This window comes from Lynx canadensis, chromosome B4 (genome assembly GCF_007474595.2).
Source record: "Lynx canadensis isolate LIC74 chromosome B4, mLynCan4.pri.v2, whole genome shotgun sequence".
In the NCBI taxonomy this organism is placed as follows: domain Eukaryota; kingdom Metazoa; phylum Chordata; class Mammalia; order Carnivora; family Felidae; genus Lynx; species Lynx canadensis.
This window is the reverse complement of record NC_044309.1, coordinates 43501788-43529417: the sequence shown is the minus strand read 5'-3', so window position 1 is coordinate 43529417 and position 27630 is coordinate 43501788. Positions and strand designations below refer to the sequence as shown.

The 27630-nt window shown below is 38.2% G+C and overlaps 1 protein-coding gene across 1 annotated transcript; it reads right to left on the bottom strand.

The window, feature by feature from the left end:
• Window positions 1–1433: 1433 nt before the first annotated feature.
• Window positions 1434–27630, bottom strand: LOC115518240 (killer cell lectin-like receptor subfamily F member 1). Its single transcript, XM_030321647.1, has 7 exons — window positions 27287–27630; window positions 12423–12514; window positions 11408–11506; window positions 9933–10022; window positions 7537–7691; window positions 6769–6881; window positions 1434–4216 (listed from the first exon to the last, which is right to left on the bottom strand). The coding sequence occupies exons 2-7, from the start codon at window positions 12511–12513 to the stop codon at window positions 4084–4086; spliced, it is 681 nt and encodes a 226-aa protein (XP_030177507.1). The 5' UTR covers window position 12514; window positions 27287–27630; the 3' UTR covers window positions 1434–4083.

Here is a 27630-nt window from a genome sequence, read left to right as displayed (position 1 = left end):
GCACAGAGCCTGACGTGGGTCTCCAATTCCTGGACCATGAGATCATGACCTGAGCCAAAGTCAGACACTTAACCGACTGAGCCACCCAGGCTCCCCTCACTGATAATCTTCTAATTTACATTATTTAATATACTCCCTTTGCAACAATTAGAATCACTATATAATTAAAAATATTAAATTGGAGAACTGGGTAATCTAAAAATACCTTTAGTTGTGATTCAGGCGATCTAATCCCTTAAAATATACACATATGTAGATATATAATGGAAATAATAAGACAAGGTTTGCTTTCTATTAGGATTTTTAGACATGGCTAATTAAATTCACAGTAGTTTTAGAATTCTCATATCAAAATTTCACCAGTTTAATATTTCCTTATGTGCAAACACACATTTTACAACTTAATCAGATATATTATTTTGAGAATACCCCTTCGATAGGAATTTTTTAAACATCCAGGTAGACTAATTGTTGTATGTTTTAATATTTAATTATTTTAATGCTTAAATGTTTAAACCAAAATCTGAGTTTCAAGGAGCATTGATAACTTGGCTTTGAATTTTATTTATTTTTTACTTTTAATTTATTTTTGGGAGAGAGGAAGACAGAATGCAAACAGGGGAGGGACAAAGAGAGGGGGAGACACAGAATCCGAAGCAGTTTCCAGGCTCCGAGCTGTCAGCGCAGAGCTCAACGAGGGGCTCGAACTCATGAGTTGTGAGATCATGACTTGAGCCGAAGTCAGACACTTAACCGACTCAGCCACGCAGGCGCCCCTTGACTTTGAATTTTAAAAAGATTCACAAAGTGGAGGTTCCTCAAAAAATTAAAAATAGACCTACCCTATGACCCAGCAATAGCACTGCTAGGAATTTACCCAAGGGATACAGGAGTACTGATGCATAGGGGCACTTGTACCCCAATGTTTATAGCAGCACTCTCAACAATAGCCAAATTATGGAAAGAGCCTAAATGTCCATCAACTGATGAATGGATAAAGAAATTGTGGTTTATATACACAATGGAGTACTACGTGGCAATGAGAAAGAATGAAATATGGCCCTTTGTAGCAACGTGGATGGAACTGGAGAGTGTGATGCTAAGTGAAATAAGCCATACAGAGAAAGACAGATACCATATGTTTTCACTCTTATGTGGATCCTGAGAAACTTAACAGAAACCCATGGGGGAGGGGAAGGAAAAATAAGAAAAAAAAAGAGGTTAGAGTGGGAGAGAGAGCCAAAGCATAAGAGACTCTTAAAAACTGAGAACAAACTGAGGGTTGATGGGAGGTGGGAGGGAGGGGAGGATGGGTGATGGGTATTGAGGAGGGCACCTGTTGGGATGAGCACTGGGTATTGTATGGAAACCAATTTGACAATAAACTTCATATATTGAAATAAAAATAAAAATAAAGCAATCCTAACAAAAAAAATAATAATAAAAAATAAAAAGATCCACAGACTCTTGATCTTTCAGCATTTTTTTTCTCCCTTCCTCTTAAGTGTAACTTCTCTCCTATCATTTTTTCCCACATTTCTCAAATGTTCACATTAATAGAATAATATGTATATTTGCACTCATTATACTAAATAAACACGGATTTGTGCTCTCTGTGTTTAATTTTTAAAATGAGCTGAAGTTTTTATATTTCATTCCCTGTAAACTATAATTACTTCTGTTCACACATATCAATTTGGAATCATTTTTCTTTTAGAAATTCATGTATGACCTTTCAGTTTTACTCCTAGTGGATCTAAGACCTTAAAGCAGGTTTCCCACTGATGAATTTATATTTAATTAACAAACATTAATGTAATAATCTCTCTGCTCCAAGTCTCCATATAGGCTCTAGGTTAGAAACAGAAACAAACAGACAATAAACCTGGAAAATATCATCTATTAGCCCATGTAAACGTAACACTGACCTTTCCTGAAAAAAACAAAACAAAATAAAACAGAGTGGTTTATTTGTCTCCATGCAGATTGTGATTATCTAGACCAAGGGAAGCTCTCCACAACTAGGAAAAGTTGTTCTGGGGAAACATTAAGACATGTTACAAATAATACTCAACAACATAACAAGAGCTTACTCTTCATCCATCACGCCGCAGGCATCTTGTCCCTCCCGTACAATAATGGGGATCATTGTCCTCCCCGAGCTCACAATACAGATAAATAAACAGTGGTCAAAAATCCAGTATCAAATATTAGGATTCGATAAGTACAGGAAACTATGAACATATTCACAAATGCATGTAATGTAGTCTGGAGCAGAGAATGGTTAAGGAAATATTTTCCACCAAATGGCGTTCAACTGGCCATCTGAACAATAAGCAGGAGTTCAACAGGGGAGTACGAAAGGGAAGAATGTTAAGCTGAGGCAGACATGAGTAGATTAGAGGCAAGAGAAAGCGTGACACATTTGGGAAACTGAACAAAATTTAGTGTGTTTGCATAATTAGAAGCATGGCAGTGGGAAAGAAATGAACACGGGCGAAGACACCCAGGTTCTGGTAAGAGACGATCAATGAAAAACAAGGGAAAGCAATGAAAAGTCCCTGAAGGAAATCAAGTAGTGAGTAATGTGGCCTGATAGGAGGTTTAGACAATTGCTATGATCACGAGATACAGAATGGACTTTGGCAGACAGAACTAAAAGCAGACAAAAAGACTGTTGCAGGAATCGAGGACAATAGGGTGGCTATGAGGACATATAGATGGATTCAAAAATAATTATGTAGTCACATTGACAGGATTTAAATGAGTGACTATCGAGGGTAAAAAGAAAAAAAAAAAAAGTCATGGTTGATTCCAAGCACTCTGGCTTAGGCTAATGGGCACATTGCTGCCATTCACTAAGCTAATGAGTTTAATTTTTAGCATGGGAAGATTGAGGGGCTTTGAGACGTCCAACCAGAGATGTCCAGTGGGCAATCTGCTGTAATAAGGTCTGGGTTAGAAATATGGGCTTGGGAGGTATCAATAAATTGATGGTAACTGTACCTACAGAGTGGATGAGTTTAGCCAAGAATTGTGTATGAAAGAATTCATGCAAAACTCTAAGGAATGTCAGTATTTAAGAGATCAGAAGAGAGAAGCAATGCTTCAAACAAACAAACAAACAAAAAACTGAAGAGCAATGGCAAGGAAGGGAGATACAAGTTCAAGAGAGCATTGTGTCATAGATGCCAAGGTCAGAGACTATTTCTAGAAGAAAGGATAGGCCACAAATGAACAACACTGCTGAGAGTTAAGAGGAAAGCTAAAAAGCTGTCATGGTATTTAGGCAGAAGAAAGGCATTCTTGACGTGATGAGAACACTTTAGTGAAATAGTGGGAAAAGCAGAAACCAGATTGCAGAAGAACCTGGAGTGGGAGGTGAAAAGAGGAAAAAGCAAGTATAAACAATTTCTCGGAAGTTTGACTTAAAACAGGTGGGAGACACTGGATAGAAACTGGAAGCCACAAGTGGTTCAGGGAAAATTTTCTTGCGTTCTTGCATTTTCATTGTCGAAAGAAAAGGAGGCGTAAGAAGAGAGAGGTTAGAAGTGGAGGTGATGAAGGAAGGAATCTCTGAAAAAATGAAAAGAGATGCGATCCCGGCTGTAGACTTTGAGATTTGATTTAGCCAGACAGAGGAAGACCCCTTCTTTGGAAACAGGAGGAGAAGGAAAAGAAATAAGTAAGATGCAGACAATTGTGTAGACTCAGTGGTGGAAAATTCATGAATGTATCATGTGACGGCTTCTCTTCAAAAAAAAAAAGCTTCCCTGCTAATGGTGAATGGGGGCTGTCGGGAGAGAATTGTTGAAGAGATGAAAGGCCAACTTCTGTCTAAAAGAGCCACTATGATGAATGAGGGATGACTGCTGAATTATAGCACCAGTGACAAGAGTGACAAGGCCACAAGGAATGAGTTAAGCCTGATTGCCCAGAGTTATAGTGACACAAATCTACACCATCATCATCATCATCACAATATTTGTTGTAAAAATGATGTACATCTACAAAAATACACAAATAAAAAAAGACTTCCGAATTTTTTTTTTTTTCCCATAGGAAGGATAGACTGCAATCAGTTTAGAAGTCATTGTCTGAAGAAATCACATGTTGACAAATCCAGTAACTCTCATTACAACACTTTTCAGAAAACACACCCTTCTTTGTTATTACAGCACAGGCGTTATCTTCAGCTTGGCCCATGACTTGAAATCTGTAGATGAAAAGACAATGTTCTGTTCTCATTCTGCTAAAAACACAACCGTGAAATTTTGTGTGTTTATCTCCCGCCTTGGGAGGCATGTGCTCTCCAAGCTGGAGATCTAAGACTCTCTAAATTTTCAGACAAGGAGCACTCGTTAAAAAATGACATCTTTAATGAAGGTAGCTGTTCCAAATAGTTTCTCAACCAAAAATGGCCGTTGGTAAAAGGAAATGCTGCATGGAATTAAAATAAAAATAAAAATGTGGATAAGAAACACTGGTTTTCCCAATGTCATGCCATCATACAAAAACATAAAGATCTTAGAGGGCTGTTACTTGTTGTGGTCTGAATGTTTGTGTCCCCCCCCCCCAAATTCATATGTTAAAATCCTAACCCATAAAAGTGATGTATTAGGAAGTGGAACCTTCGGGAGGTGCTTAAGTCATGAAGTGGAACTCTCATTAGTTCCTTATACAAGAGACTCCAGAGAGATCCTGATTTCCTTCCACCATGTGAGGTCATGGTGGATGGAATGTGGCTACCAACCAGGAAGAGGGCCCTAACCCAGACATGACCGTGCTGATATTTTGATCTTGGAATCCCATTTTCCAGAACAGTGAGAAATAAATTTCTGTTGCTTATGAGCTACTCAGTCTGCTTAGCCCAAATGGACTAAGACAGAGGACGATCCTGCCCTTTTAGGAGAAAAATTCATTTTATTACTCAAAAGATTCCAGATTCAACTTTCTGAGTATGTGCAACAATGGAATGATACCCCCTTTAGAACGGACAATCTCATATTTATCATTCTGAGATTTAGAAATGTCAGCACATCTAAAAACATGCAAGACATGCGTGTTCTTCAAAAAGTACTAAACTGACTTTCTGAGGAAAGCTGAACTGTTACCTTTTTCACTTTCCAGACCCAAATCCCAAGTATCACACCTTTCAAAAATCTTCCTTCACTGTTTGCCTATAATAAGCAATCTGGCTTCTACAGAAGATCCTAAGAAAGAGGAATACTCTGGTACCTCTATACTTTCCATGTTAAATGTAACCCCAGACCGAATGGGGGAAGGAGTGAGTGTTGGGGTGAGCAACCGGGAAGAAGACCTCCCCATTTTTAAATGTTTTAAACTCACACAGACACCTCAGCAAGAGAATTTCTGCTCATTTGTGTATATATGGGCATACCCAAATCCTTTTACCCTTTATACAAAAGAAGGAAAATTCCCCTAAATTCTTTTTTTCCATGATATTTAAGCCAACCTTTCTTGTCTTAGACAAATAAGCCATAAGGCATCTGAAAAGTCAGACAAAGGGGCACCTTTGGTCAGTTAAGCTTCCGACTTCAGCTCAGGTCCTGATCTCACAGTTCGTGAGTTCAAGCCCCGCGTTGGGCTTTGTGCTGACAGCTTTGAGCCTGGAGCCTGCTTCAGATTCTGTCTCCTTCTCTCTCTGACCCTCCCCTGCTCATGCTCTGTCTCTCTCTCCTTCAAAAATAAATAAACATTTTTTAAAAATTAAAAAAAATTAAAATAAAAAATCAGACAAAACCCCTCAATTAAAAAAAAAACAAACAAACAGATAATTCTAAGCCAGTTTGCAAGTGGGTTGACAGAGCATCGCTTTAAAAACATGATGATAGATTTCTTTTAGCGTTAAAGATCAAGTTTTAAAATTATTTTAGCGTGTTGTACAGAGAGTGGGCTATGGGTGGGTATAGAGTGCAAGTTTTAAAAGAAATATTATAAATAGTCTTTGGGTAAGCATATTCATTTGTAGGGTGACTTTCTGTTTCAGAGCATTTTTTTTTTTACTGCCCCTCAGCCAGTCCAGTGGGCCTGCTCTATCACTCCAGACCATCTATATTCTCCCTAAACCTCCTTCACATCTCTTTGAGATGACACAACAAAATTCCAAATTTTCAAGAAGTAAAATTAACTTTTGATGATCCCAAAAACCTTGATGCTGAAAGTAGCAAGTTTTACCCTGGGCCCCCAGGAGCTTCTGCCTGTGTTCTGGGGATTAGTTAGTGCCTAGCCCCCCAAAGATTTTAGCACTCTCTACCCATGGAGTTTAAACAAAAATGAATGAGTAGAATGAATTAAGCAGAATGAATGGAACGGAAGCAGAAAGTAGCTACACATATTGTTGATTAGGGTGACAGTATTAAAAACAAGTCAAATGGCTATTTGTTGTATTACACATAACATATTCCTTAATATTTGAAATATTCCCACTAATTGAAATCTTCCTGTAAGTTAAAATAAGGGTTGTTTTGTAAACTTTTAAGAAACACTTCAAAAGAAATGAAATTTAGAGAATTTCAGGTTAACTACAATTTTCCATTTACATCTCCAGCATCATGGATAAACTAAAAGAGAACCCAAATAAGCAAATAAATTAGTCTCCTTTCTGTAAGGTAAATGGCTTAATCACTCACACATTAACAAATCAAAGTCTTCGATCTCTGGGAACCATTTTGACCAGCTGGAGTTTCAGGCGGGCATCCCCCAGCACGAGTTGGCTGGTGAGAGACTCCAATGCCAAATACTCACAACTGTAGATTTAATGGGGTGCCGTCCAGCCAGGTCCATGCCTTTTGTGGGTGCGTGATGTTCAGACCCATCCAAAAGTAAATTCCATCCGGTATACTACTCTGTATGAAATTCTGTGAAAGAGAACCCAGAGGTAACGGAGTTAAATGCAGTAAAATAGCCTCTTCTGATCTTCGCCCAGACTTGAGAAAGTTTTGCCAGATACTGATAATGCTCAAAGAGCTTGTATCTTTCTCCCCAAGAAGTGATGTGGAAAGACAGCATTGATATCCCAGCTTTGCCACTGACATGTGAAATAGCACTGTTACACAACCTGTCAAGTTCAGCGGATTCTTCTTATGAAAAAGGAAAATACTGCCTATTTCGTAAAGTTATTGTGAGCACTAAGTTTTATATAATTTGTGGCATGCCTACCACGGTGCCTGGTATATGCTAGGAATTCAATAAATAGCTGTAATTACCAGCAGTATAATTCCTTTATCATAAAATGTACTTTGGGGGCACCTGGGTGGCTCAGTCAGTTAAGCATCCCACTTCAGCTCAGGTCATGATCTCACAGCTCGTGAGTTCGAGCCCTGCATCGGGCTCTGGGCTGACAGCTCAGAGCCTGGAGCCCGTTTTGGATTCTGTGCCTCCCTCTCTCTCTGCCCCTCCCCTGCTCTTACTGTCTCTCTCTCCTTCAAAAATAAACAAATGTTATTTTTTTTTTAATTTACTTGTTTCTCTCGGTTTTAGAAGTGCTAATTTCCCTGGCAAATTAGCTCTTACCAGTTCAGCCATGTCTTGGATCATCAAGAGATGTGATTTCATTATTAAGCAGGATTTCTGGCTATCGGTCCATGATTTAAAGGTTTTTAAGAAATTATAGCATTTCCCTTTTTTCTGCAGCCAGTTATTAGGGCATAAGTTTAGCGTGGACTTTGCTGAAATGGAAAAAAATGGAAGAAACAGAAGAGTAAGGTTTGAATATCAAAAAAATGCACTAATTTCTAAACTTTTCCCTTAAAAGTAAAGATTTTGCCCCACTTTTAAGCAATGAACTCCGCTGGGGCACCTGGGTAGCCCAGTCAATTGAACATCCTATTCTTGGCCTTGGCTCAGGTCATGATCTCACCGGCTGGTGGAATGGAGCCCCGAGTAGGGAATCCCTGCTTGAGACTCTCTCGCTCCCTCTCTCTGCCCCTCCCCTCTTCACACATCTCTCTCTCTCTCTCTCTCTCTCTCTCTCAAAAATAAATAAATAAACTTTAAACAAAAAAACAACGAAATTTACATGAGACAGCTTAACACAAGCAAACACCAAAGTTTGCGTGTGCACGGAGGCCCAATAATGAATTTGAGACCCAAACAAATGACCGAGTCAGGCAGTTGGTATACATTTTAGACTAAGAGACGATAAATTTGTGAAGCATTGACTGGATAAAGCAAACGTGTTTGGGAGCTTTAATTAGCAAGGAATTCTAAGAAGTGGGGCTAAGGTAGTGGATTAGAAAAAAAGGAACGAGGTTTGTTTTAGATTTTTTGGCATTAAAGTTTCTATCTCTGGTGATAAGGATGTCTTTCCACTTCTTAGTAAAAGGGGTACCTTTGGGGGCTCCTAGGGTTCAGTGGGTTCAGCCTCCGACTTGGGCTCAGGTCTCATCTCACCGTTCATGGCTTTGAGTCCCCCGTCGGGCTCTGTGCTGACAGCTCAGAGCCTGGGAGCCTGCTTTGGATTCTGTGTCTCCTTCTCTCTCTGACCCTCCCCCGCTCGCACTGTGTGTGTGTGTGTGTGTGTGTGTGTGTGTGTGTCTCTCTCTCTCAAATAAATAAACATTAATTTTTTTTTTAAGGAGGGTACCTTTGATACAGGAGATTTATTTCCCGCTTTCAGGGGGACAGATATGTCCCAAGTAGCTCCAATTTAAAATAATTAATATGCTATTGTGGTACTTATGGGCAGCCTGCCCTTGGCCCCTACCCTGACTCCTCTGCCCCCATTTTCTTTTGTCTTAGCTGGAGATGGTACGTAAGGTGGTGGCTTGGGCTATTTTGGGGGGTCACCCAGTTTTCCTGGGTATCTTTCATGTGTCCCAGAGATATAAGTGTTATAAAACTCCGTATTTCTCCTATTAATCTGTCATTTATTGCACGGGGGGGTCTGAGTCAAAAACCTATCAAGGTAGAGGGGAAATTATCTTTCTTCGCCTACCATGCCCTGGCCACTGGTTTGCATTTTAGAAAGATCCTACTGGCTGCAGTATGGAAACGAATAGAAATCTAGATGAGAGTAAATTGGTAATTAGTAATCCCCTTCTTCGTGAGCCATACTGATCTCCAAATGCCTTACAATTCGATCTTTCCACTCTGATTTTTAAAGAGTGACCTAACACCTTAATCACATAGTATAACAAATAATAATTACAAAAACGGCAACCGATATAGTGGAGAAGTGACATCCACATGGGTAAAAAAAGGTACATAATCCTGGTATAATGTCCCGGGAAAGTTTTATCAGTTTAAATTGCATATGGCAGTGCCATTTGACTTTACGATCTCACGCATTAATCATGAGGTGGGTAAGGGCAGGGACTTTTGCTTAAATTCTTTGCTATCTTGTCAGTAAACCAATTATTTTGTATATGCCTAATGCAATCAACAGGTGCAGAGAGAAGCCTCTTCGGAGCATCCCTTATCTGACTAAAAATAGAAGCTTCTGAGATATGAGGCTGACATAAATTCCTCTTTGGAGTGGTTTACTCCCAGGGGGAGAAAAAAAGGACTAAGAACTCTACCATGAATCCCCTTCCTGGACGAATTTATGACTATGAAGAGGGAAAGACTACTCACCACCTGCATATGCAGACATCATTACTAACTTCATTTTCTCCAGTTCGGTCTCCTGAAACACCTACTTGCTCGTCTTTCCTGTGGAAATGTACTTGTTTTTCCCAAAGAAAGTCTTCCCCCTTCCTTTCTCCTATTAAGCTAGGTATGGAAACCTTTAACTGTAACCAGGCAGAGGCAGCTACTTCTTTTGTTACCTCTCCTATGAATGCAAATAAAACTTTTCTTCTTGTTCATCGGTCTTCTGACAGTTAATTCACACGCCCCCTGGTAGGAACTTAAGAGGATGGAGGAAAAGTTTTTCCTCCCCTACAATACAATGAAATATAACCACTTACTTGTGAAGTTTGTATTGTCCTGTTGTTTCCTGGGAGAAGTATTCATGCCATCACAATCTTTGGTTCTTTTCTCACTACTTAGGCGACATACTAACAAATAAAGTAGTAACACCAGTTAGATTTCTACAAGTACGACCTTGTGCCTTTTAATTATCCACTAAAGCAGAACTACAAGTGAATGCTCACACTGCTGGTTGAGAAATCTGTCTATAGCATTTCAATACTATAATGCGACAAAGGATGAATAAACTTAGAGACTCTGGAGATTTCCACTTGAGAACAAGTAAGTAGAAACAAACAATAACAAATTATCTAAATAAAATGAAACTATATTGAAATTTGTATCTGTTAAGTATGATAGGTTAGACTGCTGTGTGATCTTGAACAGATTACTAGCCTTTTCTGTTTCTCACTTCCCTCATATATAAAAGGGGAAAATGTTTAACAAACCTAGAGTGTTTTGAGGCTAAAAAATAATGCATGTAAAATGCTTAACACAATTCCTAACACATAAAGAGTCACAACAAATAGAAACAATAACAGATATAATTACCCATAGCTCTTCTTGAAGTAGACCTCATTTTAGGACTAGATCTTAACTTTAACTGGGCCTTAAATTTTCAAGCAGCTCAAAAATTTTGTCAAAACGTCAAAAAATCAAAAGTGACCTCTAACTTCCAAAAGTTTTATGTAAAGTGCCAACTCAACTTCCATAAAATGAAGTGCTTTTACCAAAATACAAAACTTCAATTCACAGAATTGTGACAATCATACCCACACTATTTACCAATTGATTATAAGCGGGGACACCTTGGGTGGCTCGGTTGGTTAAGCATCAAACTCTTGATTTCAGCGCACCTCATGATCTCACAGTTTGTGGGTTTGAACCCCGTGTCTGGGCAAGGAGTCTGCTTAAGATTCCCTCTGTCCCTCTCCCTCTGCCCCTCCCCCACTCGTTCTCTCTCTCTCTCTCTCTCTCTCTCTCTCCCCCTCTCTGTCTCAAGATAAATATATAAACTTAAAAAAAAATAACTATGGGGTGCCTAGGTGGCTCAGTCAGTTAAGCATCCGACTTTAGCTCAAGTCATGATCTCATGGTTCACGAGTTCAAGCCCCGCGTGGGGCTCTTTGTTGTCAGCACAGAGGGCGCTTCGGATCCTCCTCTGCCCCCCTCTCTCTGCCTCTCCCCCACACACACTCTCTCTCTCAAAATTTTTTTAAAATTAAAAAAAATTAAATAAATACAATTATAAGCAGAATAGACTTTACAAATTAACAAGTTTGTTGTTTCCTCTGTATAAGAAAAAAAAATACTTGCATTAATGAAATTATCAACTGTGTCCTTTAATATCGATGCAATTGAAGTAACAGGTAAATGTGAAAAATGGTTCTGGGAAAGTTAGAGAAATGAAGGTAAATGCCAAGGAAAACATATTAACTTCTCTAGTTGAACAGAGAGCTTTCAATTTACTTACCCAAAATGGTGAGTCCTATCACTATGGCAATGAGTATAACCAGTGCAATGCTGGACAATCTCAGAGCAGTCTGATGCCACTTGGGACATTTAGGGTAATCTGTAATAAATAATTTTTCTTTCTGAAACATATAGGCGTTAAAAAGGAACTTGAAAATGTGTCGTAGAAATGTAAAATTCTGAGGGTACGCTATGTCTTAAGGAGGGGGGAAAGAAATATACAGCCTCTGTTTAAATCACCTTGATATGATCACATACATAATTATCTTGAAAGAATTGGATTTACTGATTCTAAGAGGTCAATATCTTTTATTTACTATTTATTAACTATCCTTTTTATGTAACACTTCTAGGAGAAAACTCCAATCCACAAACAATCAAATGGGTGGGGTATTAGCTGATCAACTGGTTAGTTAAAACATTTCCACTGAAATTTGTCATCCACCTTCATTTACATCTTTTCTCCATCACACAGGTAATATTCAGTGGGTTTGAAGTCCGGGAAGGCAAAATATAAGTAATACCGAAATAACTGACTAATAATAAAAATGAGCATCCAAAAAAGAAACATAAGATTGAGTAGTGTAGCCGCCTTCTCGAATGTTGTTTGAAATAAAACTCTTATATTTATATCAATTAATGAAACCAAACTCAGATGCTAACTTTTATAATTATGCACTTTGCCTAATACAGCAGCATTATAACACTTTCACAATCTTCAACCCAGGTCAAATCACACCTGATCGATTACATTCAAGTTAACAATATTTATAAGTATATAACTACATACCAGAGGCTGAAATGGGTGTGAGTCTACAGATATAGAAAAGGGTACAGTCTAGTGAAGAGGTATCTATGTAAACATGTTATTTAAAAATAAGATAAAAACGTTTCTGAACAACAGATTCTAGTTCAAGTTCTTAAAATTTCTCATTAAAAGTCTAGGATTAAAAGACCCACAGAAAATTCTAGCTATATTCTAATCTGTGGTCTAATGGGAGGTTATGGATTCCTACCTTTGCATGTCCACTTGTGTTGACAATGATAGGGATGCTTTCTTGTCTTCTGCATCATTGATCCCTCTGTGTTTTGCATCTGTCCAAACATCCTATACAGAATAATCCATATTTGAATGAGATGGAAAGAGAGGCATTACCTGATCAAAGCAGAGTCAGTTTCTCAGAACTGTGGCATTGAAATAAACCCAACAGCTGTAAAACCACAAAGGATATGATTTAAGAGTGAGGTGACCTTCATTTTTTTTTTGAATAAACTATTCCTTTCAGGATGATTTTAGGTAGGCAGAAAAATGGTGAAATTAGTACAGAAAGTCCCCATATACACAGCAACCAACCTTCTCTATTATTACCATGTTACATTAGTGTGGGACATTTGTCAAAATTAATGAATCAATATCGATGCATTATTACTAATTAAAGTCTCTACTTCCTTTTTACTTACTACCTTTTCTATTGAAGGACCCCAGTTTGGATACCACAGTTTCTATTTATTCTTTAAAATTTTTTTTTTAATTTTTATTTATTTTTTGAGAGAGAGACAGACAGACAGAATGTGAGCGGGGGAGGGGCAGACAGAGAGGGAGACACAGAATCTGAAGCAGGCTCCAACTTCTGAGCTGTGGAGCTCGAATTCATGAACCACGAGATCATGACCTGAGCTAAAGTCAGACGCTCAACCAACTGAGCCACCCAGGCGCCCCATATTCTTTATGTCTTCTTAGGATAATCTTGGCTGACAATTTCTCTTGTTTTTGATGTATCATTTGGGGATTTTTTTTACGGTTTTGAGAACTGTTGATCATATGTCTTGTAGAATATTCTCCAATTGGAATAGTCCGATGTTTTTCTCATCATTACACCTGGGTTAAAGGTTTTTGGAGGAAGACCATAGGGATAAATTGCCATTTTTATCACATCTTACAGAGTGCCTACGACCAACATGGCTTATCACTATTGTTATCTTTGATCACGTGACTACAGTCGTGTTTGTCAGTTTTATCTACTATAAAGTTACTCTTTTTTCTCCATTTCCATACTGGACCCTTTGAAAGGAAGTCAATATGTGCAGCCCACACTTTAAGAAGCGGAGAGTTATGCCCCATCTCTTCCATGACAGAGTATCTACATAAATTATTTAGAAATCTGCAGGTGATTTTTGTGTAGTCTCCCATTTACTTATTTATTCAATCATTTGTATCAGTAAAACTCATTCAAATTCATTTTATACTTTTCCGTTCTAGCCCAATACTACCTTATTTATTTTGTTCCTCACACTGTTCCAGTTTGGCCATTGGAACTCTTTCAGCTGGTTCCATGAGTTCATGCAGATGAACTTTAATAAATTACAGCACGGATCATCTTAACCCCCACCCTTTCATTTCCATTACCTCCTGCTCCAGCAGTGAGAAACATGGCTGCCACCATCACCATTTATTTACTTAATTGCTCAATTCCAGGATACATTTTTTGTGGCTTTAGAATTGTTATCTCGTACCTTGTGGGAAACTACCAAAGACAGTGCTTATGTACAATTCCTTTTGTTACTAGTCTTACAAGTTAAAACTACACATTTTCAAGATTACTTAGATCTACAGACTTTATCCCCACATCCTTCAGTGAGGCTGTTTCATACGTCTACAATACATCAGATTCTTTTAGCAGTTCTTGCAATTCATAGTGGGGTACCATGGTGCGCTTGTTGTGTTTCACGGAAATAAAAAGATAGGGAAATAAAGGATTTAGGAGACATAATTGGAAAAAGACTGATATGATTTTGGACATAAGTGTGAGATGTCTATTAGATATCCAGAGGGAAATGTCAAATAGGCAGTTAGATATTTGTACCAGGAACTCAAGAAATAGAACCGTACATGAAGCAGAGGGAGCTCACCTAGACAAAGAGTACTTACACGGGGTTGGTCCTGTCCTTTGAGGATCATGACCTTGACTGTTGGAAAGCTAAAACAGAGGGGAACCAGTAGGTAAGACGGAGAAGGGGCAGCTAAGGATAGAGGAGGAAATACAAAGGCATGTTCAGAAATCCATAGAAAAAAGTTTTTGTCAGCTGTATTATATGCTGCTGAAAGGTCAAGAAGCGCAACAATAGGAAAATGGCCATTGAATTGGCAATGTGGAATTCCTAGTGACGTTTATCAGAAATGATTTTGTGAAGAGAATAGAATGTATTGAAAAAAGAACAGAAGGTGAGGAATTTGAGGGTGTGAACTTAGCCAACTCTGTGACAAGTATACTCTGAGAGGAATAATGGGATAGTAGCTAGAGGAATAGGTCTGATCAGGGTGGTTTTTTTTTTAATGTTTATTTATTTATTTTGAGACAGAGAGAGAGAGAGACAGAGCATGAGCCGGGGAGGGGCAGAGAGAGAGGGAGACAGAATCTCAAGGAGGTTCCACACATCAGCGCAGAGCCTGACACAGGGCTCACACCCACAAACTGTGAGATCATGAACTGAGCTGAAATCAGAGTCAGATGCTTAACCAACTGAGCCACCCAGGTGCCCCCGGTCAAGGGAGGTTTTTTTTTTTCAACGTTTTTTTTTATTTATTTTTGGGACAGAGAGAGACAGAGCATGAACGGGGGAGGGGCAGAGAGAGAGGGAGACACAGAATCGGAAACAGGCTCCAGGCTCTGAGCCATCAGCCCAGAGCCTGACGCGGGGCTCGAACTCACGGACCGCGAGATCGTGACCTGGCTGAAGTCGGACGCTTAACCGACTGCACCACCCTGGCGCCCCAGGGAGTTTTTAAAAAATATAGCAAGTACTAGTGCATTTTATGATAATAGAAATGGATCAGTGTAAAGGAAAAAATCGACACTGCAAGAAAGAGTGGAAGAGGAATAATTCAATAGCTTTTTGAGAGGTCAAGAGAAAATGGGTTTCAGAGTACACGTAGCTGGGTTGGCTTCTTATAGGAGCAAAAACATTATTTCTACTGGAACAGTGGAGAAAATAGGTAAGGATAAAGGTTTTAAATATATACCGTTGGTGACTAGAACAAGGATGATTCTATGCTTTGAATTCTAGACACGTTTGGTTCAATCTGCCGAGAGTTGTGTGCAGAACTACAAATTGTTTTTGTACATCAAAGAAAAGCAGCTGTGGAAGGCAACCACAATCTCATCCTCTGCTGGCTACTCATTTCCTCTCTGCAGTGGTTCTGGCATTTCTTGGGTATATTCTGAAGACTGTGGTTAACCTAAAACTTTCATATATGTCCTATGCTTTCGTGATTTGTTTGAAATTTTGCAGAAAAAATAACAAATTAGACCAGCATGCATTTAAATGGATATGACAGCAAACTGACTGCTTGGAAGCTAACTATATTATCAGTGTGTGTGTGTGTGTGTGTGTGTGTAATATCATGTGTATTATATTAAAAGGAGAAGATTTGGAAGTAAAGGAGAGGCTCTTTCAACGGTATCGTTGCTTGAAGAGACTACTCTCCAAAAGGCTGGAGGGCAGTGAAGGAAATAGAGGGCAGAATATTGGGGTAAAAAGTGAAGAAAAATGACAGAGGCGTAAAAAGAAAATGGTAACAAGATTATGGCAATAGAATTCCTAGTAATTTAAAAAGCAGAGTAAAAAGCTAAGATTAACTTCCAAGATCATTGAGTAACTAAGAATTTTTTGAATTCTTCTACTTACCTTATGAATATTGGAGTTAACCTGTATAAGTAGTAGACATAATTTCTTGTCTATCTTTGGATTTGCATCACCTGGTAGAATGCTTGACAAATGTAGCTTGAAAAATAGATGTGTGTTGGAGGAACCTGGGTGGCTCAGTTGTTTGAGTGTCTGACTTCAACTCAGGTCGTGATCTCATGGTTCGTGAGTTCGAGCCCCATATCAGGCTCTGTGCTGACAGCTTGGAACCTGGAGACTACTTCGGATTCTGTGTCTCCCTCTCTCTCTTCCCCTTCCCTGCTATGCTCTGTCTCTCTCTCTCTCTCAAAAGTAAATAAACATTAATTTTTTTTTTAATATGTGTGTTGAATAAACAAATACATGAATGGGGTTGATGAAGTCCAGTTGATGCAAAGGGTGGTTTGTTTACACAAACACACTCTGATTTGTGTGCCTTATGACTGGAGACAGAAAATGCAAAAGATGAGATAGGTATGCATTTATTTTGAAATAATAAACACATAATTTATGACTTCCATCACTTACTTAAATAATAGATATTATTTTTAAATTGTATTTTAAATTGTATTAAATTAAATTGACAGCTGGGTGGTCCAGTCGGTTGAGTGTCTGACTTCAGCTTAGAGGTCATGAACTCACAGCTCATGAGTTCGAGCCCCGTGTCGGGCTCTGTGCCGACAGCCCAGAGCCTGGAGCCTGCTTCAGATTCTGTGTCTCCCTCTCTCTCTGCCCCTAACCCACTCGCATTCTGTCTCCATCTCTCTCAACAATAAATAAACATTAAAAAAATTTAAAAAAATAAATTACATTGATTATTTACAATATTAAATGGACACATATTATCTCACTTAACCATTCAAACCACTCTATGAGAGCTAGAATGTGGATCTGTACAGTCTGATGCAGAGTCTGAACTCTTAAACCTATGGTTATATCATCTCTCAAAACACACATACAAACACACACATTTTCCCAAAGGCATCTATTCCAAACCATCTAAAAGTCTCCATTATCTGTTTACTCTATGAGAAATTTTACCTGTTATTATCAATGTGTGAATAATCATCTTTTTAATCACCTACTGTGCATTTGGTTCACCCAAGAATAATATAATAAAAATAAAATAATAATAATAATAATAATAATAATATAGTAATATAATAACAATTAGTTGTTATTAAAGAAACACTTTGATAGGTAAAATAATCAAAATGAGCATTAGGAACTTCGGGGTCTCCAAAACTAAGAGAGCAGAGTAAAGTGGTCTTTGGACAACCACACAACAATTTAGTCGTGTGGAGGCTAGATCAAAAGATTCAAGAAGGAGAAATAGGTTATATAGAGAATGATTTTCTATAGCTGTCTAGAAAAGACAGGAACCATAAAGAAAAGACAGATAGATTTACAAACAGATAGATAAACAAATGTAAAACTTGTGTATACCATACCAAAAATGAAAGAAAATAGTATGGAAAACATTTGCAATGCATATATAAAATAAGGAGTCTTGATACATAAGAGGCTCTTTCTAATCAGTGAAAAACAAAACAAAACAAACAAAAAGAACCCCACAACAATGGCAGAAAATATTCACCAACCATTTATGAAAGAAGAAAATACATTGTCAGTCCCATCTGAAAAAAAATCTTACTTGTATGAGTAAATAGCCCATCTGAGAGCATTGACTGTCTCTCCATTTGTTTGACTACAACGTATAATTTTATTAAAGATTATAGTATCCCACAAAAATGCATGAAATGTTACAGAATTGGTAGATTCCTTCCCTTTTCAATATCATTCACCACATAGTGAAATAACAAAGCAGTATTGGACGGCAAGCAGGTAATTTATTCAATAGCCAGAGAATGTGTAAGGGGAGCTCGTATTCTAAAGGCACCTTCTCCTGAGAGGTGGGGGGGTGTATATATGACAGGGCTCAGGCAGATCCGCTCTGTTTGATGTCAGCCAGATTCCAGGGGGAGGAGGTGGAAACTTCCAGGAACATAGGCCACTCCCTTTTTCTTTCTTATTTGGCCAAAGGTTGCCTGTCATAACGCTCTGGGGGGAGAAGATTTTTAACATTGTGGAGAAATAACGTGAACTTCGGCCCACTTTGTCATCCTGGGCGTGTCTAGTTGAGATACTAGAAAAACACCCAGCTTTCAGAAAAATTCCCTGTGGAGTTCTTTGGGGACTCACCTGATGACAGAAACCCACCTTTTTATATGTTAGTTGATTAATTATATTTTCTCTTATATTTAAAAATTTTTAACAGATCTATAGCGTTATAATTGACATAAAATAAAAACCGTATGTTTATGGAATACAAATCGATAAATTTCCATATATGTATGCACCTGATGCCATCACCACAACTAAAATAACTAACATACCCATTATCTTCGAGACTACTTCTGCTCCTCTGTGACCCTCCGAAAGGCCCCTCTCTGCCCCACCTCAATCACTAGGCTATATCTTCTGTCACTGTAGTGAGGTTTGAACTGTTCTTGGAATTTTATGCACGTTGAATAATAAAGTATACACTGTTCTAAAAACAGACTTAGTTCCTTCACTACAATTGTTTGAACACTCATTGGTCGTATTTTATATGCCATATGTCATTGCTATTTTATCACTGAATAGTATTCTTTTATATGAATATACCACAATTCCTTCAACCAATTCACTTGTTGTTGGACATCTGGCTTATTTCCGGTTTGGGCTTGTTACAAATGAAGTTGCTAGGAATATTTGTATACGAGTCTCGGTATGAACGTGTGGTTTCATTATTCCTTGAACAAAACCCAAAGAGTGGGATAGTTCAGTCATATGATATGTGTATGTTACCTTTTAAAAAATAACTGTATTGAGATAGGATTTACATACCATAAAGTTCATCAGCTTAAAATGTACAATTCAAAGTTTTCTAGCATACTCACAGGGTTGTACAATCATACATAAAGCTCTGTACCCATTAGTAGTCACTCGCTCCCCGTCTCCACCCCGGTCCTTACCTACCCCAAACCCTAGGAAACCACTAATCTATTTACTATCTCTACAGATTTGTTTATTCTCGGTGTATGGACATGTTATATAATATGTGGCCTTTTGTCGCTTAGCACGTTTTCCTCTTCAAGAAATGCCAACGTTGTTAAAAAGAAAAAAACACCACCAACAAAACACAAAAGAAAGGAAGAAAGAAAGAAAGAAAGAAAGAAAGAAAGAAAGAAAACCAACAACAAAAGAAGAAATGGCCAAGTTCTTTTCCAAAGAGGTTGTACCATTTTCTGTTTCCCCACCAACATCGTATGAGTTCCAGCAGCTGTGTGTACTTGCCAACAGTTAATGTGATCAAATTTCTTGATTTTGTATGTTATAATGCAGGTGTCCTCATATCAGATTTTTGCTTTGATTTTCATTTCCTTAATGACTAATGATGGCAAGCATCTTTTCATATGTTATCTACCACCCATGTATCTTCTTTTGTGTAGTGTCCAAATATTTTTGTTAGTTGTCTTATCATCGAGTTTTGAAGGATATAGATAAGAAATATCAATATATAAATATGTTTTATCTATAACAGATATAAAATATGTGTTTTTTTAGCCTTGTATGAAATACGTGGTTTGCAAAAATGTTTTTCCTACCCAGTGGCCTGTCTTTTCTTTCTTTAAGAGCATCTTTCAAAGACCTGTTCTTAATTTTGGTGAAGTCCAATTTATATTTATTTTTTCTTTTGCATATTCTGTATTTGGGGTTGTATCTTGAAAATATCTTTACTTCTCTCAAGCTCAAAAGGGTTTTTTTCTGCTTTCTTCTAGAACTATTATAGTTTAAGGCTTTATAGTAGATCAATGATTAGTAGATTAATTTAGAGATAATTAACTTTATCCCCAGGCTAATATTTGCATATGGTGTGAATCATAGACTTAAGTTCATTATTTTTGCATATTGATGTTATATACTACAATATTGCTAAACTCATTTGTTGATTGTAGCAACTTTTTTCTATTTTCTCTAGTATTTTCTACAAATCACCTACAATTCTACCTTTCCAGTCTGGATACCTTTTATCCTTTTTTCTTGGCTTCCTGCAGTGACTAGATCTTGTACTTTTAGTACAAAATTTGGAGGAATTTTGGGGATAGTAGACATCCCTATCTTGCTTATGCTAATAATTTTAGGGAGAAATCATCGAGTCCTTCACAGTTAAGTATACTGTTAGGTGTAAGGTTTTTGTAGATACTCCTTATGAGGTTAAGAAAACCTCCTTCTACTAATTTGCTGAAAAGCTTTATTAAGAATGAGTGTTGGGTGTGAAAGGATCATATATTTTCCTTTTTTTTCTCTATTAGTAGGTGAATAGATTAACTAAGCCTCACATGCATATATAAACGGTACTTGGTCATGATGAATTATCTATTTATATCTATATTTTCAATGCTAAGAACTTTTGCATCTATATTAATGAGGAATAATAATTTCTGTTATACTTCTCTTGTAATGTCATTTATCTTGCTATTGGATTAATGGGAGCTTCATAGAATGAGTCAGAAAATATTCCCTCCCCTTCAATTTTCAGGAAGAAGTTGTTTTATTTCTTTTTTAAATGTCCTCAGTAAAGTTCTCAGTAAAGCCATAAGGGCCTGGAGGTCCTTGGTGGGAATATTTTTAACTGCTAATTCATTTTTATTATGTAGGTATAGGGATATATCCAAAGTATCTATGTATGAGTGACTAAGCTTTGATAGATTGTATATTTCAAGGAATTTGTTCATTGCATCAAAGTTGAATTTATTAGGATAAAGGTGTCCAGGGGCGCCTGGGTGGCGCAGTCGGTTGAGCGTCCGACTTCAGCCAGGTCACGATCTCGCGGTCCGTGAGTTCGAGCCCCGCGTCGGGCTCTGGGCTGATGGCTCAGAGCCTGGAGCCTGTTTCCAATTCTGTGTCTCCCTCTCTCTCTGCCCCTCCCCCGTTCATGCTGTGTCTCTCTCTGTCCCAAAAATAAATAAACGTTGAAAAAAAAATTAAAAAAAAAAAAAAGGTGTCCATAGTATTCCCTAACTATTCCTTCAGAGTCTGTAGAATTTGTAGTAACCTCACTTCTCTCAGTTTTGATACTCGAGCTTCTGTCTTCTTCCTTTTTTTTCCTCATCCATCTGGCTAGAGGTTTATCAATCTTAATGTTCTTGACAAAGAACCAGCTCTTGTTTTCATTGATTTTTATATTGTTTTTCCGTGTTCTATTTCATCAACTTTTCAATTTTATCTTAAGGTTTTCTTTTTTCTGCTTACACTGGATTTTATTTGCTCTTCTTCCAGTTTTGTAAGACAAAATCTGTAATCTTTCATTTAAGATTTTTCTTCTTTTTTAATTTGGAATTTAGACCTATAAATTTTGGAATAAGTATTGCTTTACTAGCATCTTGCAAATGTTTGTGTTTGTGTTAATTTATAAATAGTTTCTAACTTTTCTCTGGATGTCTTATTTGACCCACAAATTATTTATAAATATATTGTTTAGTTTACAAATATTTGAGAATGTGCTAGATATCTTTCAGTTGTTGATTTCTAATTTATTTCCATTTTGGTCTAACAGCATGTTTTTTATAATGAGTAATTCTACATCTGTTAAGATTTGTCTTGTTTTATGGCCCAGAATGTAGCCTATCCCATTAAGCATTCCGTCTGCACTTGAAATATATATATATATATATATATATATATATATATATATATATATACTGCAGGTACTGGGTGGAATGTTCTATAAATGCCAATTCCGTCTGCACTTGAAATATATATATATATATATATATATATATATATATATATATACTGCAGGTACTGGGTGGAATGTTCTATAAATGCCAATTCATGCAAACCACAGGTTGGGAGAAAATATCTGTAAATTATATATTTGATAAAGACTGTGTAAAGAACACTTACAGTTCAATAATAAGAAAATAAGGAACCTAAATGAAAAGTGCTCAAAATACAGGAATAGACATTTCACCTATGAAGATATAGAAGTAGCTAATAAGCACATAAAAAAATGTGTCCAGGATACCACTTATGAATGTGGATATTAAAAACTTAATAGCGGCACGCTTTTCTCTTGTCCTGAAAATTCCAGCAGCCTTTGTTTCTCCGGTCTTCAGGCTTCTTCTCAACTCAGGGAGACTACCAGGATGGGCTTTATCTGGACTCTCACTGCACTGCAGCCTGGAAACATCCTCAAGTCAGTAAGCCAGAGCAATCTCAGAGCATACCTCACTTATTTCCCATTTCTCAGTGATGACTGTCGCTGATGTGCAGTGTTCCTAAAAGCCATTTTTGTAGATACAGTTTGGTTTTTCACTTGTTTCAAATGGGAGGAACAGAATTAATAGGAGATATTTGTTTGTTTGTTTGTTTATTACAGTAGTTGACTCGTGCAGTTATGGAGGCTGATAAATCTTGCAACCTGCTGTCTCCAAACTAGAAAACCAGGAAACCTAGTGTAATTCGGTCTAGTTCAAAGGTCAGATAGCCACGGCGTCTAAAGGCAGAGACAAGATGGATGTCCCAGCTGAAGCAAGCAGAGCAAATTCACCCTTCCCCTGCTTTTTGCTCTAATTCAGGCCCTGAACAGATTGGATGACGTCCACCTGTATCGATGAAGGTGACCTTGTTTACTCAACCTGCCAATTCGAATGCTAACCTCTTCCAGAAACATTTTTGCAGACTCAAGCAGAAGTACACATCTATGGCATAGGCTGTCGCCTGGTTAACACACAAAATTAAGTATCAGGTGCACCTTGAATTGCTTGGTTACAGCCTGAGAGAGAACTGGTTTAGCAAGTGTGAAAAATTTAAAGGTTTTCATTGACTCCAAGCTTACTGTGCATCAGTGTCATAGCAAGGTTGCCAAAGAGAAGGAAAGGAAATAACCCAGCTAAGCAACTTTAGTTTGGCTGCACAGAGATGAACGGTCTGGAATGGGCAAGACAATGTTTCTGCTTTGCTTGCCTTGCGTGAAGTGGATTGCTCCCAGAATACTGCACTCAGTTCTGGGCATTGCTCTGAACCGGATGTGGCAAACGTGGGGCACAAATGAAGGAAAGGGCCCCGGCAGGTCTTTCCACTCACTTGGAATGATCTGTCATCTCAGCTCCCAGTTTAGACTTCCACATTAAGAGTCATTCATTCATGCAGCGCTTACTGTCCAAAAAGCACACGAATGTGTCCCCCGGTGGATCCACTCCAAAGCTGGTGAGGCTGAAGATTCAAACTCCTCTCTTGCCTGACTCCCTTCTAAGGCATCGGATGAACTTTGGCAATGCGTCCTCATGGCTGTGTGTCGTCACAGGTTTGTAAACCTAAGATATAACTCATCCATACTGCGTCTTTCTGTTCTGATCTGCCTTCCATCGCATCACATTTCCTTCCACTTGTATTGGATGGCATTGGAGGCCAGTATTTTCTTCTTCTTTTCTGAAGGAGAAGTTGAGGTGGCATTTTCAGCTTAGTCAACTCTCATGAATCTATGCAGTTTTCCGTCATATCAAAGTCTATTCAGGAATCAATATATTCTTGCTAGCCTTCATGATACAAGTATGGCTTCCAGGAATACTCTTAACTTCCCTGTATTCCAGGAATACTCTTAAATACCTTGTATTAGGACATGGAGATGTAAGACTAGAAATCATATCATGACATGACTGGATCCCATGGCACCCAGAACCAGAAGCACGTAGGAAATGAGGCGGAAACAAGATTTGAAATGTACAAAGCCATAACTTAGTCTGTGGAAAATTCTTCCAAGAGTCACACAAGTAAAACTAAGCGGAGGACGGATTCCCGTCCACTCTTAGACAAAATGATATTTCTTTCCTGTAGGATAACATAAAAATATACTGCCACGAGGACATCTATGACACATCGGAAAATGAAGGTCATCAAGTCAAAGAGTATTTAAGACTCATCCCTGAACAAGAATACTTGAAATGTTCCCAAATCTTACAGCTATTTTAGGAAATAACTTGATAAGCATTAACATTGCCATTAACAAGTTGTGATTTTCAAAAAAAAAAAAAAAAAAAACATTTTCAAGCTCTTAATCATATAAAACAAGTGTTGGTCAACCATGCTGGTATCAAAAATACGTTACAGATTTTTATTTTTTTATTTTTTATTTTGTTTATGTTTGGTTAAAAAAATTTTTTAACGTTTTTATTTATTTTTGAGACAGGGAGAGACAGAGCATGAAAGGGGGAGGGTCAGAGAGAGGGAGACACAGAATCCAAAACAGGCTCCGGGTTCTGAGCCATCAGCGCAGAGACCGATGCGGGGCTCGAACTCACGGACCGCGAGATCACGACCTGAGCCGAAGTCGGCCGCTTAACCAATCAAGCCACCCAGGCGCCCCAAGATTATTTTTAAATAGGAGGGTTTCCCCTTGTTCCAACTGAAGAAGAAGCAGAATCTGCATTACAATTTAAAAATCAGAAAACATCACCGCTGTGAACAAACCCAGAAGATCATAAAAGAAATAAATAACAGAGCAAAGCTATTGACAAATGCTTTTTGAGGTCATAGAAGTGTGGGAATGACACACATCTATATTTGTGGACAGAGGAGGAGGAAACAAATGTAGGAGGGAATAATCTGCTGCTCTTGAGACTAAAGAAGTGACTTCTAGAACGTAAGGATATATAACCTAAGTCTTTCGAGAACCGTTTTAGTTCTCAGTCAAAAATCAAAACTTGTGACTGGTGGTTTATGGAGAAGTAACAGGATAGGATCTCAGACGGATTAAAGACGTGGTAAGCCAACATTACTTTATTAAGAGAATCACTGAATTTCTACTAGATATCAGAATATCCAGAGAAGTTAAAGTACCAGTTTCTCCTCTCTGATAGTTTATCTACAATTTGAGACCAGAAAAAACTCATTATACTACTGTTTCAACATTGAGATTATGTTCCATTCATTTTCTTTCATTTTTAAAAAATTTAATCACACGTGAGAGAATTTTATATCTGTTTAAATCTTAAAATTGTTTTATTCCTTATTAATAAGGTAGTTGAAATCATGAAATGCCTTTCCTCTCATAAAATTATTAAAAGTATTTGCTGCCTATTTTTTCTATGATGAATTCTAATTCACATCTCACAAATAGAAACACTGCTTTTCATTACTGAGCTGTAGTGAGGAAATATATAGGCCGGGACAGAAATATATGCACTTTTTTTTACTTAAAATGTTCATTCAGATTCTTGAAACTTTTTGGCACACTCCAATAGTCTTATACTTTGAAAAAAAAAATGGGTCTCTAAGTCTCATGTCAGAAATGAGCATTTAATCTATTAATTTACTTTTTTTTTCTGAGCCAACAAGTACAAATATTCTTATTTGGTTTCATACTCTAAATAATCTTACGAAAGATAATGACCAGGTCATCTTTGAAACAATACTCACTGAATGAAAGAGTTGATTTCCTGAGTATTAGAGAAAGGAAGCCCTAGTCAGAGAATCAAGTGCGATTTCTGTGAAAAGGAAAAATCGCATCACCTGTTCACACATAACCTGATGTTATTTCTACACGATCAGCAGAGAAAAGCCGACCTCAACCACAAACTCTTACAGGACTTGGTCACGGCAAATCATTATGTGTGGAAAAATTTCCTTTGTTCTCCATGCGCTGATGAAAATTTAACACAATTGACAAGAAATCCTAAACTAATAGAACTAAAACATTCTTTTAGGATTGCGTCTCATAACTCCTCTGGTACCAATGTGTTAACATAAAGATTTGAGTTGTTGATCCTGGGAGACAGTATATATGGGCACAGTGTAGAAATACAGTGGTGTAAACAGTGTCTTAGTAACTAATGAAATACACAACTGTGAATCATAGAATTTGAGTGTACAAGGAGACAATGAAATGGACTACGTTCATAACTTTGGAGCTGAAATCAACCGTAGATGTTAAGCGTTGCTCCAAATTTGTCCTCATAGCTCTTAAAAAGTGCCGATTACTGGTCCCCAACCCAGATGATTCTAGTCCAATAGACTTGGGGCAGTACATGCGAATATATATTTTAAACAAAAACTCTCCAGATTATTATGACTCACATCATAACATGGAGCCATTGATCTAAACTAACAGTTAGGTTTTGAAAACGAAAAGAAAACACACCTTATGATGTTAACTGCTCACCCAGATAACTGTGATAAAGAAGAAACTGGAACACAGCCTCCCCGACTGTCTCTCCAGCATTCTTATCATACAATATTGTGTTATTAATTATTGCATGTTATTGCAAAAGTGATCCTTTTACTTCCATAAGTGTACTTTGACTAAAATCATATGCCAGGTCATATTTTCATTTAGTGCCCAAATCACACTATTCCAAGCTCTATTCTTTTTTTACAGAAGGACGTCAGCATTCACAAGGTTCCCCTTCTCAAATCTGATTCCAGGGAGATTTTTACCGCTTTTTTACCAATAGGCATTAAATATTTATTACTTCGGCCAGGATTGTTCTAGAAGGTAAAACTCAACTACGTAGAAGTTGAGTAGCTTGCCCAGAGTCACAGAGGAAATAAGCAGAAAGTCGAGGCTTCCCCCAGGCAGCCTGGTTCCTACGCTTAATATCAAGCCACTACCCTCTGTGGTCGAGATGCTGGAGCTCTTGGCTAAGTACTCCCCAGGCAAAATCGGAGGGGCCTTCCCAGTCCCAAGAGGTTGAGATTCCACAATCTCTCGCCTCCCTCTTGGTTTCTTAGAGTTGTTGTTGATGCACTTCCCTCAGGGAAGCCCCAAGGGGCCCACGGTCTGAAGCTGCCTTCTCAAATACGACTGGAGAGAATTTAACTGCCAGAGTAACCCCCCTGTAAATTCTGGGGGGCTGAGCCACGACCACTGCTGGCCGTGTGGTTGGTACCCTTCACACACAGGAGAAAAAGCTCCCCTGGTGGAGGACGGAGTGGGTAAGGATACCTTTCCTAAAGGTATCTGCTCTGTGTTGAAGAATTACATAAAGGTGCCCCAGTTGGGCCTGGGGTAGCGCCGCCTTCCCAACCCACCCAGATGCAGGATTTCTGGGTTTTCTTACACCTGATCGCTCCTCTCGCCGTTTTCTCCCTATACAACTTTGGCAGATTTTTTTTTTTTTTTTTAACCCAAAACTGTTGGCTTTAAAATTACCTTCGCCACTGGCTGGAGTATTTTGCCTCAGAGATGCCGTTCTGTGCAACTGACAAATATATGGACTGTGTAGCCGGAAGGCTTTCGTGATACTGGGCACACAGGCACAACACCGTTGTGCTCACTGCAAGGACCAGAGGTAGGTTTGATGCTCCTCCCCGTAAAGAAATCAGTGCTCTCCGGTGTGTTTTCTTTCTGTTCCGTGATGAAACTGGAGGGTTCTGCAGAACCCTCAACGGAAGAAACGTTATCGGGTCTCAGCCGGAGGAAGTGGTGCACCGGCTTTGCTTAGTTTTCTCCTTGCAGAGGCGGTGGGAAGCAGGGGAGCAGGGGGTGGGGGTGGA

Excerpts from the sequence above, each read along its gene's own strand:
- LOC115518240 (XM_030321647.1), bottom strand. The coding sequence starts at position 12,513 with ATGTTTGGACAGATGCAAAACACAGAGGGATCAATGATGCAGAAGACA. Across the intron at positions 10,023-11,407 it reads GATAGGACTCACCATTTTGG|TATGTCGCCTAAGTAGTGAG; the intron begins GTAAGTAAATTG and ends TTTATTTGTTAG. Across the intron at positions 7,692-9,932 it reads GGACAATACAAACTTCACAA|CAAAGTCCACGCTAAACTTA; the intron begins GTAAGTGGTTAT and ends TTTCCATTTCAG.